The following is a 16,162-nucleotide window of genomic DNA, read 5'->3' as shown; positions in this document are numbered from 1 at the left end:
GTGCCTTAACACTCCACCACACCAGCTTAGATTTATTTTTACTGCTGGTTGCTCAGATAGGAAGAGATTAAGTTCTCAGAGCCAAGGACCCAATTTCAAAGGACAGAGATGGTGGCATTTCTGGCTTTCCTTGCCTATAATCATTTAGGACTATTCAGTCAAAATGGGCACATGAACCTACTCAGTAATTAGAAATGTGCTACCTCAGAGTTCGTTTCAGGGTCCTTGCACCAAAGGGGCTGGAACAATCTCCACTTGGTACCAAAAATTCTGAGGAGTGCCTAACCAGAGCAAACAAACAATACTTCAAGGGCCCTGCTGCGACATTCTACTTTGCTTACTTCAAGTGAGAGCAGAATGAACTATCGAACCTCCGTAAGACAGAACAGCTGCAAAACACAGGCACAAATGAGCAGCACATCAGCACATACAGACTGACAGCAGGTTTTAATACACATAGAGTACAAGCTTATTTCCAGGAGAAAAAGCATGTAACACTGCCATGCTGCGGCATTTGAGACTTTAGGAGGAAGAACAGAAGCAAATTAGTGGGGTACATCACAATTGTCACTTGACGCTTTTTTTTTTTTTTTTTTTGAGGACTTGGTTAGGTTTTTCTTTATTCTAGGAGTGGCTCATTTAATTACAGATATAATTTCTTTGTCTTCTGAATGCTGCTCCCAGCCCAGCTATCTTCCCTCCATGCTCTTGGTTCAATGCATATAATATTATAATGCCAAAATAATTTTGAGAACTTGGGAGGGAAAGAATCAAAGGAAGACCTTGAAACTTTCACTGCTGCTAAACATTGTATTGCTAGAAAGGCTTGGAAACATGTGTATGAAGCCAAAAAGGGCTGTGTGAAATTTGGGTGCATTCAGCAATAACTTTGTGTTACAAACCCAATGTTTTTGCCAACAGTGGAATATCTGATCCTAGAACAGCTGCAAAAAGTGAGTTTATTTCTAAGGCAAGTTTTTCTGAAAAGATGAGATTTGCTACAGGATCAATAATAGGGTAATTCAGGTTGGAAGGGACCTCTGGAGGTCACCTAGTCCAACTGTCTGCTCAAAGCAGGGTAACTTATAAGACCAGACCAAGTTACGCAGGGTCTTATCCAGTCCGGTACTGAAAACCTCCAAAGATGGAGACTACATTATCTCTGTTTCCACCATGCCTGAGAAAATAGTTATGCAACAGTGGATTGTAAGCTTTTACATTTTACTGAATAGAAATAGCATTCATTAGAATGTAAAGTATCATAGAAGACTGAAACATGGGTTAATTAATTTGTAGGTTTTAATCAGTACTAACTTGGGACAAGTGAACTCTTATTCCATTTGTTTGATATCCAACCTCCCCCCAACATTCTTAGTCATAGAATTAGACATTTAATCTGTGTTAAAGATGCCTTTGGGAGGCTCTTACCTTCATTCAGATGAACTCTGATGACCTCATCAGGATTTTTTCTGCAAGTTCTTTGGCTCTTCCTGAACCAAAAATGACTTTTTGTCTGATTAGAAGAATGTAATGGTGAAATCAAACTTGGAGGCAGGAATTCAGGCAGCCACAGGCAAACATTAAAATGGCAGGATGTCGTAGGAGATAAATTGGCTTCAAGATCAATTTATGAGGTGGAGTCTACTGACCCTCAAGAGATAGATGAGGTTTTGCCAAAAAAAAAAAAAACCAACTTTGAGTAGCAAACTATTTGGAAGGTACATTTTCCAATCAGAACTTAAAAATAAGACAGGAAACACTCACTAGGGACTCTCAGACATTCAGCTGAATGCACAGCTGCTCAACATTAACAAATATGAGGGATACTTTACAGACTGTGTTAAGGTATCACGCTACAAACTGTTTCCACCAGTGCTGAGCATGCACTTAAAGTCACCACAGGCACCAGAATCTACTGCTGATTTTGAGCAGTAGCATTTGTGAACACTGACTTAAAGCAACGATGAGAATATCCCCAGAACTTTCTGGGTAGAAGAAGTTGAGGTGCTGGGAAGACAGCAACCTCAGGAATGCAAAAGTAATAGCGTAGAATTATAGAACTGGCTTTCAGCAGTAGCTTTGGCAACTTCAAGATTTTGTTTTATAGGTCGGTACAGCTATAAAATTTCACTGCTTTGCTGTCGATCAGTGAGTTTTTTGGGCAATTACTTACATAGACTTCATTATTTTCTCCACACCACTCGGTACTGAAACTTTGTTTGCCTTAGTACTCTCTGCACGTACACTGTGATTGATACTCAGTCAAATTTGTTATACCCAAACTGAGAGATGCAAAATTTGGTCTCATTACTTGCCTTTGAAAGAGAACACATATTGTCCACTGCAGACAGTACAACTGGCTCCACAACCAACATAATACTCAAAGAAAGCTACACAGACTGTCAACATGACGCAAAAGACACACATATATCTCTATATGTATGAGAAAGAGTGAGACACAAATGTTAAAAGTGATTTAAATACGTTTCCGAATGCCTCCTTCTGAAGCTATGTATGTGTGAATTCCCGTGGTCTAACTTCAAAAGTGACATGTTCAGCTCAGGCTTCTTATGCCAAAGGACTGACAATGCAGGCATGTTCCTTAAGCACGTACGATAAATATCCTGATTGACCAATTAGTGGGTCATCTTCCAGTTTAAATATTATTGAATACATCTTCAGATTAAAAAATGAAAGAATAAAGAGGGAAATAATAAGTAAATGATTCCTGCCCTTATATACATACAGATTAACATATAAACTGGGAAAAGCGGTTATGTACCTTACCCCCTGCTCTAAATAAGAGAATTTTCATTAAGAACAAATTAAGAACTAAAACAGAGCCCAGAATTTAAGCACTGGCTACTAATCATTTTGCCTTAATACATAATGCATAATGCATAACAGCATTTCTTTGCATCCACTGGGGACTCTGATAATGAACCTGGAACTTAAACGCATTCTTTTCTTTTTTCTGGAAAAAAAGAAAAAACAAATTTGTTCTTTCTATCCATCAGTTCTGAATTACATGCCTCTACATAAAAGCCATACTGTCTTTGTACTTCCATCTACTGTCCAGCTGCCGTGGAAACTTCTGAACGGAAAACAGTGAGAAAATACAAGCAACATTAAGCTGGACACTTACTCCACCTGAAATAAAGGAGCATTTGCTGTTTTCCCATGGCTATTCCAACAGAAGCCATGGACCTTCTATGAGAGACATTAACTGGATAAATCCAGAGAAGCAAAGCTAATTTGGCATGTTTTTGGTATATGGTCTTACTGTTTATGTTATTTTGTCTTTCTCTATTCCCCCGTACAAATTTTTGTCCCTGAAGCTCTGGTTCTGCTTGTGCAAATGCAATAATAGAGTAGAGCATTGCCTCCTTTATAAATTTTAGTTCCTCCTTCTAATACATCTCTTGTTTTCCATCTTTTATTATTTAGTGCTTCAGTTGTAGTATGACTTTTGGAATAAAAGGTCACACATAAAACATCCTGCACTGAATAAAAGCCACATTGTAAGGCAGCTGTACTGATTCCAAATTCAATTGTGTAAGTCACTTGTTCTTACCACGCTCCCCCAGAGGCTCACCATGACAGGGTATATCTTTAAACCGTTCGCATTTACTGCTCCCACCCCAACCACAGACTACAGCCACTGAATTTCAAGTGGGTCCACTGCATGACAAATCATTTCTGGGATAAATGTTAACCCAGGCCACAAGCCAGAGCATTTAATCACGCAACAGGTTTTGACTTAAGGACAGGAGATGTGAGGAATCCTAGTGCTTGCATTGATCACTAAATCAGCATGTATCAGACTTGCAGACCTGCAGAACAAAAGTCCAGCTAGTCCTCATTTTAGTTTGAAAGAAATTCTCTTCTGGATGTCCCATATGTAGCCAAAGAAGCTTTTTACAGATGGTTTAATACAGCTGTGCAGAGTTATGAAAGCAATAAAACACAGTGGAATACAGTAGTGAGAACAAAGCTATGAAAGGATATTAGCAATTGCTATCACTTAATATTTGCTTATTAAAACCTTCATGGCCTAGGTGACAGAACTGGATCATCAAAAAGAAAAAAGAACAGAAACATCTTTGAATAAAAGACCACAAAATCCATCAGAGGAGTTAAAAACAGACAACATGCACATCCAAGCCAATGAATAGTTATTGACAAAGCACTGTTTGCATGCACGTTAGCAGTCACAGAGATCAAATCTTGGCTTTTGTAAGTAACCAACCTGTTGTTGCCCTTCACTTCATCAAGCTCCTTTTGCAGTCTAGCACTCTTCTCCTCTTCCTCCTGAAGCTTCCTCTTCACCACACGGAGCTCCTGCTGGGCTTCACACTTGATATCATTGGCTACAACCACTGCAGTCTGCAGATCAGCTTGAAAACGCCTCCATTCTTCTGTATCTTCCTAAGAAAAACAATTACAACCCCAAACTGTTTGCTGTAAAAATACACTTACTTGAGCACTTTGTTATCAGTCTCTCAGCGATCATAAGAGACCAGGATTTCACCACAATTTCAAGATGCTGAGGTCAAAGTAAACACTTGCCTGTTTACAGTTTTGGCTAGACTGCCAAAAACTGATGCTTAGCTCTCCATTCCAATACAAGTGCAGTCAAGGTTCTTCCTATAGCTATTGATCATTCAGACTTGTCATACTACTACAAGTACTGTCGCTGAAAAGAACTCACTGCTACCAATTATTTATGAAGCAGGAACAGATGCTCAGAAGTAGCAGAAGTTCATAGGTACAAAAACCAAAAGTAATTTGCAAAGTATATATTATAGTTTCCATCATAGGCAAAAAATCAGCTGTAAACAAAGGGGACAGAGAATGAAAAGATGTAGAAGCTTCTACAATTGTTCTAGAAAAAAATACAATGCCTAACTGAAATCCAGTATTACAATAAAAGCTCAGCCTAGCTTTGTCATGGTGTCTGAGCCTTACCTTCATTTGCTTAGTCAGAGCCTTCAGCTGCCTCTCTATATCTTGTTTTTGTTCCTCCAGCTTCATTGTTTTACCTAAACACATAAAAAAAAAAAAAAAAAAAGAGGAAAATATTATTGAACACGAGGGCAATTTGAAAAGTGAAAATGGGAAAACAAAGCAGCCCATTTGGTTTTGCCTCTAGCAATGCTACTAACAGATGTAATGGAAATTAAGATACTTTGTCAGTGGATCAGGAATGGAATCAGCAACAGCTTTATTACTGAAATACCTCTAATGGTTCGTTACTTTGAGGCATTTAACCACTTTTATATTTACAGAACTGCATGTGCAGGATCACTTGGTCTGCACACCCGCCCACGAAGCACTCCGTATAACACTGGTAAGAGAAATGAGCGACTCCGTCCACCAGGTGGCAGCTCCCCTTCCACACTGCAGCGGCAAACTCGACTTCCCAGCTGTTACCAGCAATTTTACCTAAAAGCTCTTTAAAAGGCCAGTAATTCTAGTTCTCCAATAGCCAATACATCACTCGCTGAAGAATGAGTTTTGGAGACTGGTTGTAATTTTCTTTCTGTAGCACTAACTGCTCAAATTGTGACTTGTGTGTGTGAACAGGAAGGACTGATCAAAATAAATTGATTTAAAGTGAGGCTCGTCACACACCTCAACACACGCCTTCTCCTCCCAGTTCTGGCCACAACTAAGCCTCCAGAATAAGTTCACTTCAAACATTTTTTTCAGCTCCACCTACTTTCTAGGTCACTGATGAGCTGGTTGTTGTGAAGTTTGATAGCACGATGTTGTTCCACCTGGTCCTCCAACTCGAAAATGGTCTCCTTCAGGTTTTTGATATCTGCTTCGTTCTCTGATGTTTTTTCCTGTAACTTCTGGCTGGTTCTGCTCAGCTGCTCAGCCTGCCGGTCACAAACCTCCTTCAGCTGACCAAACTCATTCTCAGCCTGGAAACGAGGGAAGAAAGCTGCAAGGCTGCCTTTTATTTCTTAACATACCACTCAGATTTTACTGATTACTAACAGAATTGAACCTCTGTTCTGTGCGTTATAGAAACTGAGTTTCAATGCTAACAAGACAGTTTCAGGAAACATACATGAGTTCTGAATGTCAGTGTTCTTTCCTGGTCATAGGTAACAAAAGAAGATGCTAGGAAGGAATTAAGTTTTCTATACGATTACCCTAATTCCAAACCAGTCTGCGCAGGTAATGAACAGAGGAACGATGTTCCTGGAAAGCTCCAGATCTCTTCCCGTTTCGCATTATGAGAACGAAATAGCTGCCTTAGGGCCAAGATGCTAATCAGTTTGGCCATATTTACAACTCTGCTGCTTTTACCACGTGCATTTCTGATGGATTGTGAGAACATATGCAGGAGAAGTAGCTACTGCAGATAAGTATACTTTCTGGATATAGGACATCTGGAATTACTGAAGGGGGAACTGCTGCACTTCAGTTTGTTGGCTCAGGCCTACCTACAGATCAATGCTTTTAGGGTGGGGGAGATCCCTGATTATGACCAAGCTACGGAAAAGCAAGGTGTAGGCTGCCAATTCAGTGAGTAGCACTGGCACAGGCTGACTTGAGGGCAGCCTTACAGAAGCCTGTGGTCTTGTTTGGGTGTCATAAACAGCCAATGATTCAAAACAGCTTAATTCAAGGGAAAGGAAGAGTAAAAAGGAGGAAATCTGTGGTTTCAAAACCAAGCAATAAAAGTTTGGTGCAGAGTCTGAGCACTCAGCAGTTTTTCATTTATTCTTCATACACTGCAGCTCCAGCAACCACTTCAAAACATTCGGGAACTTCCTCTATGAACTCCGTTTGCTGTGGACACCTATTTAAACTGAAAAGACACCTGGATTTTCTAAATCGCTCAAATCACAGAGGTGAGTTTTGGCAATGCTCTCTTCCTCTGCAGCTAGCCAATTCTCCAGCTCTTCCCATGATCCCTTCCCAGACAGGAAGGGCTGCACATACTGCTTATCACTCCTTCTGCAGCGATGGGGCATTAATCACTGCCTGGCACTATATTAATGACGGTCCTGTAACACCCTGCATTGTGGCTCTCTTCTGAGCACCCAAGATCAAACAGCAAACTGAACCCATAATTGACTTAAGCTTGTTTGGAGCAAAGCTATGAACTACCAAATAAGGGAGAGAAAAAAATTGTTCTACACATATATAATTTTTGGCCATTTTACCTATGCCAAAAGAGTACTTTTTAGTTTTGTAAAAATACTTTAATTTCACCAAAATTATCTCACCTGCAGCTTGACTATACATCGTAAGTCAAGTCACTATAAATATCAACTTCTCTGAGCATGTTTGCATGTTCTTGTACCCAGTGACTTCTATAGTTCACTACTAACTAATCTGTCCTTCATGATTTATCAAGGATTTATTATTTGCTGATAAATACTTATGTCCTTCTCTTTACCTGGATTACGAAGTGATTTTCACTAATCTTGGTTCGCATAATATCAAAGTAAGGTTTTATTGAACTCTTCTCTTGCTCCAGTTTTGATAAATACCTTTCTGTTTGCCAAAATGGTAAATTCTGCAGAAAATACTATGGAAAATAAATTTTGAACTTACAAGCTATGATACCAGTTATTCCTCGAAAAACACACACGTATAGCAGAAGAATCAAAAAATATCATATGGCCCCAGCTTCCACTCAAAATTAATGAATGCAATTGAAATCATGGACATTTATAATCAATTGCTGAATAGCAATCCATAGACCATTTGTGGGTAGACAGAGAAATTATATTTTACAGCTGTTACTGCTTTACCTTAGATAGCAGCCCCTGAACATGCTTCAGTTCACTGTTAGCCTTCAGCAGCTCTTGCTTAAGCTCAGTACAAGATGCTTCTAACTGATCCTTTTCTGCATGGGCTACCTTCAGCATCTCTTGCACCTCCGAGGTGTCAGTAGTACATCCCATTGCGTTGATTTCAGCAGCCTTTTGTTTCTCACTCTCTAACTGGGTTTTTAGAGACCCATTCTCAATTTTTAGACCTTCCAACGCAATTTTACAGTCCTCCAGAGTTTTTGTAACTGTGCTGTTGCTCTGCTGCTCCACTTCTAGTAGTTTAAGCAGCTTCTCATTTTCAGCTCTCAGGCCTTTAATCACTTGCTGGGCATCTTGATGCTCCCTTTCTAAGCTTCTTAGGCTGCTGGTTAACTGTTGCTGAATGTTAAGCAATTTCTCTCTTTCAAACTGTGCTTTTTCAAGAACTTCTGCACACTTCTGTTCCAGTTCAAGGACCTTCCCCTCCTGAGCTCTACTTTCTTCATTCTTGGATCGCTCTTGGAGGAGAGTCACTAGCTTTTCGTTTTCTTGACTCAGCTGTTCTGCTCTGTCTCTATGTTGACGAAAGGAAGTCTCCAAGAGAGCTTTCTCTTCCACTAGCTTCTCATTTTCTGCTGTCAGCTCCTGCACCATTTGTTGTTGATCTGACAGCTCCTGCAAAGTGGCTTGTAGTTCTTCTGCTGTGCTATGGTGATTCTCTTCCATTTTCTGTATTCTCTCTGTAAGAGATGCAACAGAAAGGTCGCTAATATTGTTTGGAGAACTTCCTGTAGTGGAGCATTTGGAACCTTTGATGTGGTTGCTGTTGGAGGATGTTGGCCTGGAAGGTATATCTGCTATATGTTCAAAATCCGATGCATCAGGTGACAAGGAAGCTTTAGTGACATCACTGCTGGAAGAGCCTGAATTGCGCAGCGCGCCCCCATTCACTCGCTGCCTGTGCTCATCTGTTTCATTTCTCAATGCATTTTTTGATGGGCTTCCAAAACTGGACTCTTGGGTAGTTGGGGTTGGGAGGCTGCTGTCACCTCCACTGCTTGTTGTTGTGTCTGAGAGAGGCGAGTTCTCCAGATAAAGCAATTTCTCTTTCAAAACACGATTTTCTTCTCCCAGGCTAGCAAGCTCTTTTTGAAAAGTCCTGTTTTTTTCCTGAAGGGTCCTTATTAGTGGGTCTATGTCAACAGGTGACGATGGTTCTAAATTTTGGTCTGAAGGTTCAGGGTTAAGTGACCCTTTCTCTTTGCATTTCTTCAGTTCGCAACGGAGCCTGGTAATTTCAGAATCTTTTGTCTTTGCTTCTGCCAGGAGTTCTTTAACCTGAGATTCCAAAACAGCCTTGTCACCAGTTTCGCTCTCCTGCTTGGACTTGCTAGTGGGACGCACATGTTTGGTAGGAGTCGGTGTACCAGAAGAAGTGGGGCTGGGCTGAGTTTTCCTAGTGTTGGCTTGACCACGCAATACAGCTCTCTCTCTCGATACAGATGACGATATTTCCCGGGGTGCCGGAATCCCTGTGCGCTTTGCAGCTGAGACCGCTCCTTGAAGAGAAAAGAGATGAGGCAAACTGAGTGAGTTCATAAAAGAAAACACGTCACAGGACAACAACACTAGAGCCCAGAGCAGGCTTGGAAAAAAACACCTGAATGTTTGAATAGGTTTAGTCATGACTGAGTGCGTGGATTCATGTTTCACAAAGGCTCGTATTATTTTGCATTTCCTCCTCTCCCACCCCCTGCAAAGGGACACAGGCTGCTGAACTACTTCCCAGTGTTATATTATTAACATGCAGATGCTGCAATACACAAACTGCAACCTCCCATATTGGGATATTAATTACCTGAAAATAGGAAAATTCTTTATGCTACCTTGCGAAACACTGAATTTACACCTATTAATTTACGGGGGAAGATTCAATAACTTGAGAAAAGACACAGTCTTTGATGGTAAAATGTATTTTTTTAAACCACACTAGTATTTTAACTCGCAGGAAACCAGTATTTGCATTACACTCAATTGATGCAGAATAGAATCATAAAAAAAGGCTTGAAGTACTTATTCTGTCTGCAGATTCAATGAAATGGAGCCTCAAATATAAAACTGTCTCCCCTGGCACTTTGAACACTAAGACAATTGTATTGCTGCAGCTCTCACAGGGATGGACAAAAGATTTTTAATGTTATAAATTCCATCCTCCATTATGGAGGAAGAACAATAGGGGGTTAGAAAATTGATGCTCTTCCTTTTTCATTTTATTTATTGTTATTTTTTAAACCTCATGACCAAGCATTATGTGATTACAAGGGAAAATTTCTGAGTAGCTGATCTTCATTTTTCAAGTCTTTTGGAAGATGAAACCATGGGTACGGAAGAAACAGTAACAACCATCCTGACCATGAAAGTATTAACAAAACAGTTAAAGAAGGGAAGCACGTTCAAATTACTGCTTTCGGAAATTTACTCAAAAGGGAAAGCCCTAAAGTACAGAATAAAGTTATGGAATATGGTACAAAGAAGAGATTTTGTCTGATGGAGCCACACAAACAGGATGCACGAGTCAGTTAAGCAAACAAAGCGCTACTGATCCAGTGTTTGGAGTAAAAACAAGTTCCAGAAGCACTCTGGGGGTAAATCCTAGAATCAGCCACCTCTCTGCAAGTTTGGAAGGCTCTCTTTGCTGATATACACAGGAAAAAAATCACAGAAAGTCAAATGTCTGCTAAGACCAAAGGGGGAGCAGACTCCCTGCTGCCCAACTGCGTGCCTACGGCCTTACACAGCCAGGCGACTTCATAAGCATCCCAAAACATTTTTTGCACAGTGAGGGAATCTTGGTCCAGTTCTGCGACCCTCAGTAACGCAGGGTACTGACGGGTTAATGTTAACAACACCCCCTTTGCTCAGCATCTCTTTTGAAGACTGCACGAGGTTTATAAAACCCACACAAACAGGAGCCCCTCCTCCTCTCCCCCAAACAAACACACTCCGCAGCAGGCACAATAAACACCCAGGGACAAAGAGCAGCTGAAGAAAAGCCCCCTGAACACAGAGGCGCTGTGCTGGGAGGAGAGCACAGAAAGGGCTCTGTGATGGCAGGGGCACGATAAGGCCAGAGACAAAGGGTCCAGTGTTTACGGGAAGAGATAGCAGGGACAGGCTGGCCGGAGAGCCAGCAGCCCACACAGTTTCACGTTGTCATCTACATCTGGAGGCGCCGCTGTAGCGAGGCAGCACCGGGCTCCCCAGTGAAAAGTGCAAGGCAAGCAGGGACGGGAGCGTTCCCACTGCAGCTCAGATGGTTGCCGGTGCAGCTCCAGACCTGGGAACTCATTTCTCTTGTCACATCCGCAGGCTCTGGGCTCGCTGCACGTCCCGTTTCTTAACCTGGCACCTTTAAGCTGTACTCACTGAGCTCAGCAGACAATCAAAGCTCTTGGTGTTGATGCAGCTAACACCAGAAGATGATGGGCAGGAGGGAAATCACATGGATTGATGCGACGTGTCGTTCCAGCAGTACAGCTCAGCACAGCTCCTTCCTGCTCAGAGGGAAAAGGTTCACGTGGGGATTCCCAGGGGTGCAAGACAGAGGCAAGGGCATGTGTCCACTGAAAACGCAGCAATTTGAGAGTCCTGACAAGAGGAGCAGTACTCACACGAGCTATAACCATACTACAGCCTTAAGATATGCATTACACATGGCCATAGATGTTCTCCGCTGGAGCCCAAGGTGTGCTTTTAAAGCCTTCTGCTATGCCCTGGACTTTTATTCAATCTGAAAGGTTTTTCTACTGTCATAACGAAATCCCATGACAAAGCAAGTGCCCCAAATAACTCATCTGTTTTTTTGCACTGCTGAAACTAACGCAAGGCCATGACTGTCATCTGGTCAGCACATGACAGGGCAGTGTTGGATAAGCAGTGGGTAGTGTTGACTGGGCAGTATCACACACATTGCAACAAAGAACGATGCTGCTACACGCTGGGATGAACTGCACGGCACTAAGAAAAACACTTTTTTTGAGAGAAACGTAGCAGTTCTGGTAGCAATGCCAGTGTGCCTTTAATTGCCACCAGCTCACAATCACAACGCGATCCAGAGCCAAGGAAGATGTATACATAAGGACAGCCATCAAGCACATTTAACTGGGATTATCTGTACTTCGCTGAGCTTACTCAACCTGCCCCGTGTTTTGTGCCTCTATACTCTGCTGAGTTGTTCTGTCATAAATCACAATGCATTTGCCATCTACCAGGAACCATTAACCAACCTGTGTGGTTTTTCATGATGTAGAAGCGTGTTTGTATCTTCCATCTTCCTCTCTCCGCCCTACACAGTGCTGCGGAGTACTGAAATGCCAAAGAGAACCCAGAAAAGCAATAGCTCTCAGCACATGTTGATGAGAAAGCACCAAACCAAACATAGGCACTAATATAAAGTCTATTTTATGGATGGCTCCCGCTTGGAATGACCTTGAAATTGAGCAGCGTAGCGGTTATAAATGGAACCGGCAGCCCCACAGCCCCAGGCACCCGCTCTGCGGGAGCTGAATTTCGGGCTGCACAGTCTCCCGGGTGATCTGATTAACTCTGCACCCCGCAATGGTTAAGGTCCAAGGGAGGCTCCAGACAGATGCACATCTGCCAAGCTGCAGAACCCAATTTTGGGTTGATTTATGCTGTTTTTTCAATTGGCTGGAATCACATGGAAATACATTGTTGAGAAGGTGCTTGCTGTTTTGAGCCGGGAAGAGAAAAAATAGCCTGCCCTGCATCTCAAGGGCAACATTTGGGAAAAATATCTTCCCATTTGGTCAAAATGGTGCTATGGCTCCTCATTCCTATTTTCACCATTCATCCTCCCTACCCAGACTGTTAGCTTAACTATGCCCTTGATAAATTTGAGTCCAGCCTCCTCCTCACTGCCCTGTGCATCCAAGCTCAGGCCGCCTCTTTCACCTCTGCCAACAATATATTTCCAATTCCCTTGGCACCATATTTAAATTCCCATTCCCCCAGTGCTGCACCCAGCTTGCCAATGTGCTCAGCTTGCGTTCCTCCACTTCAGGAGAATGGGCAAGTATTCCTGAATAATCCACTGGGAGTTATTTCCCGAAAACTTGTTTTGCTCAATCTGAGGTCACCTTACCATCACGTTCCCAGGTGTAGACCTCCTTCATTTTCAGTGCCTGCCACGCTATCCAGGTGTAAGGGATTAAACCTCAACATTCACATAATACTTCTAACTTTCACAATGCTTTAAAATCAACAACTATTTAATGCTCAAAGCCACGGATACAGGCAATTGTTAACTCCAGGTTAAAGAACGGAGACCCACAGAGAAATGCCTTACCCAAGGTCACCCAGCAAGGCAGTAAGGATTTGGACCCTGGAGCTCCTGGCTCGCAGCCTGCTGTGCAGCTTCATTGTTTGCGCTGCTTTCTGCCAGGGGGATACTTGCTGCCTTTCAGCTGGTGTCAGAAACAAAGTGGGACTTTAATGAGATAAAAGGTGACACCTCATGATGCTCTTCGGCCATTTTTAATCCCATTTGCAGCACAACTACATTGTATTCCACAGAAGGATGGATCAGGACTGCTCTGTAGTTTTTCCACATAATGCCTCTGATCTATATTTGATCTAAGCTCTCAACACCTGTTCCATCAGCTCCCAGAGGGGCATCCACGAGCAGAAGGGAACGGAAAAAAACCACGTCCTAGCCCCCAAGGTGGAACAGGTGGGACTGCTGTTCAGAAGTCAAGCCGTGGAGGTTGGCCCATGTAGTTACAGTCCTGGCAGAACAGGGCAGAGGACGTGGCAAACACTTTGCCATTGTCACAGGGGGGTCAGAGATGACATTTCAGAATGAAGATTCAGACACGTCTCTCTGCCTTTTCACACAACTCTCTGCCTTCACACTTTGCGTGCTCCGAGATAACACATTAGCACTGCCTCTTCAGTAAAGCGCTAGCCTTGAAGTTAAATTTATTTTACTTGACTCTTAAGTAGAATTAACAGTTCAAATACTTGCTTCTCCACTCCCAGGGCAGAGGAAGAATCTCAGTAGGGAAGCGATTTCACCTGACCACAGAACCACCTTTCAGACTGTTCTGCATCCAATCTGGTTTTTAGACCTGGAGTCACTCCACAACTATTTGCCTCTGGTCCGTGTGTCATTTGTGTCCCACAACCTGCCCTTTTCTTAATCCTTCTCTCCATCAACATATTAATAACCCAAAGGTTAATACCACGGGCTTCAGCTCTTCCAAACTAATATGGAATGTTCCATTTTATACTTCCTTCCTACATTTTAATTCTGGCAATTCTAAGAACAACAAAAGCACACTTTTCTTCTTTAGCATGCTTAAAAAACCATGTTAATAAATCATTCTTTCAAAGTTTGAGTAGGTAGTGATCCTCCTGCACTTACAGTTCATCTGTGTAATTCAAGCATGCTGATCACTGACTCATTTCAGAAAGCATTTCAGTCATGTAAGATTAAACCATGAAGACAGACGCATCTTGGGTGTGATTTCTTAAAACAATGGGTACCTTATTTGAATTGCAAGGGCAGCATAACATGAAATAAAAGAAAACTATTCACAGCACTCTGCAATGTTAATGTCATATGTTTCAAAACAGCCGAGTTTGCCTGCAGACAAGTTTGCACTCTCATGATCACCTGCTGCACTAGGACAGGCGCATCTCTTTCATTCTAGCTCCCACATTTCCAACAAACAAATTATTGTGCTGTTTTGTGTTTCCTTGCCGTCCCTCCCACCTCAAAGTGGTTCTAAAGAGATAAAGACACAAAAGACGTCACAACAAGAAATTACAGGCTAATTCATAGCCTCCCTGTCAACAAAGACGACCGTGCTTCTTCTGTTGTTCTGGAATTCAGCTCCCATGAGCCAAGATTTTTTTTAGTACATTTTCCTACCCAAACATAACTCCCAGGTCTCAGATAGAAAGGTGATTACTGTGAAACCTTGAGGGAAGGTGTTGTTATACAGGCTGCAAGCATTTAGAACAGCTAAATCAAGACAACACTATTACCAGCCCATGTTTGTACAGCAAATAAGTTATTAAAGCTCCCCAAACGATTTGACTTTGCTCTATCACACATAGTTCAGTTGAAATAGGTCCTGCTCATCAGTTTGGTTTTTCATCTTATCCTCTGGCTGTGACTTTGATAGATTCTGGACTTTGCATCAACTGCTCCTCCCCAGGCTTTGCCAAGCTCGTGCTGAGAGTCCACCGCAGACTGGTACCACACAGCAATGGGCAGGTAACACAGCCAGGTACTCATGACTCATCTCTGTTCTTGCTTGTATAAGGTCCTATTACTATTTTAGCCTAATTGGAGTTTCTTATTTGCAAAACAAACCTGGGGCACAGATGTACCTTAACCCCACTGAGCTAATGACACCTTGTGAAGGAAGTCAAAATGCAGATGTCTGTCACTTCAGCCTCTCTGTAGGTACATTTAAAACACCTTCCCTGACCTGGAAAATTTGACAGTACCTGTGGGAGACCTGTCCTCTGCTGAAGAGGTAGGAAGAGTGCAACAGATGGCTGAAGACCTCTGAAATGGCACCAAACATTGAATTGAACTGTCAGACTTTCACAACAGATCTACCAGCTGGTGTTACACGACGGGTAATAGCAGCTTTTAGGTGCTGTTTACAAAATTACTCCACTACCACTTAGGTGACTTCCAACCACACAATGAACTATGACTTCACACAAGGCATTAACGTGGGACTTCGTGACACCATCAATATGAAATTAGTGGCTGTCGAACCACAAAAAGACAGCGTTGGCCTGAAGCCACCACGCTCTGTTGACTCCCTGCTGTAAAGTAACACACATTGCAAGGAGCTCAGCCACATTTTCTGCGGCCTCATGAAAATTTTACTCTGAGTTGACAAGAACCTGATTAACCCAGGTGCTTAAAATTACTTTTCCAAAAGTGGCTAAGCCAATAACAGCTCCAACTTCAACCGAAAGCCCAGGTGAATTTGCAAATTACTTTCACCTTTCTTGCTCCAGAATTGCTCCTGTCTGTGACTGACACTGAGATCGATTAAGAGTGAACTAGGTATGTCTTTGGGGAAATGATGACTACATAGCACAAAAAGAAGGACTGGTGTACATTTGATTCTGAAGTACTTTTCGCATTAGAAGATTTCACAGTTTTGCACAGGAATCTTGTGCAAAATGCCTTATTTTCCCCTGCCTTTACACTGCTTTGCTTGAAAAAAGTTAACCAACTTTCCTGCTAACCAGGTATCTTCCCATATCCTAATTAACAAGAAACACAGTTTCAACATGAGAGAAACATTAACACATCTCATGGTGGCATGAGA

At 42.2% G+C, this 16,162-nt stretch overlaps 1 protein-coding gene across 13 annotated transcripts in view; it reads right to left on the bottom strand.

Annotated features, from left to right (window-relative positions):
- The window catches only part of SPECC1 (sperm antigen with calponin homology and coiled-coil domains 1), a 95,587-nt gene that overhangs the window by 34,362 nt on the left and 45,063 nt on the right, over window positions 1-16,162 (bottom strand). For 8 of the 13 annotated variants that reach the window (XM_084493310.1, XM_084493308.1, XM_084493305.1 and 5 more), the window contains 4 exons: window positions 7,779-9,337; window positions 5,723-5,930; window positions 4,969-5,042; window positions 4,250-4,428 (listed from right to left, as the gene is read on the bottom strand). In XM_084493310.1, coding sequence (XP_084349436.1) covers window positions 4,250-4,428; window positions 4,969-5,042; window positions 5,723-5,930; window positions 7,779-9,337 — 2,020 coding nt within the window. Of the gene's footprint in view, window positions 1-203; window positions 390-1,428; window positions 1,514-4,249; window positions 4,429-4,968; window positions 5,043-5,722; window positions 5,931-7,778; window positions 9,338-16,162 lie in introns of all 13 variants that reach the window. The other 5 variants (XR_014684866.1, XR_014684867.1, XR_014684868.1 and 2 more) reach the window with 5 other exon arrangements.

The sequence above is a fragment of the Aythya ferina genome, assembly GCF_964211825.1.
Source record: "Aythya ferina genome assembly, chromosome: 19".
Taxonomy (NCBI): Eukaryota; Metazoa; Chordata; class Aves; order Anseriformes; family Anatidae; genus Aythya; species Aythya ferina.
Note: the sequence above shows the minus strand (reverse complement) of the source record. Positions and strands in the feature narration are given on the sequence as shown.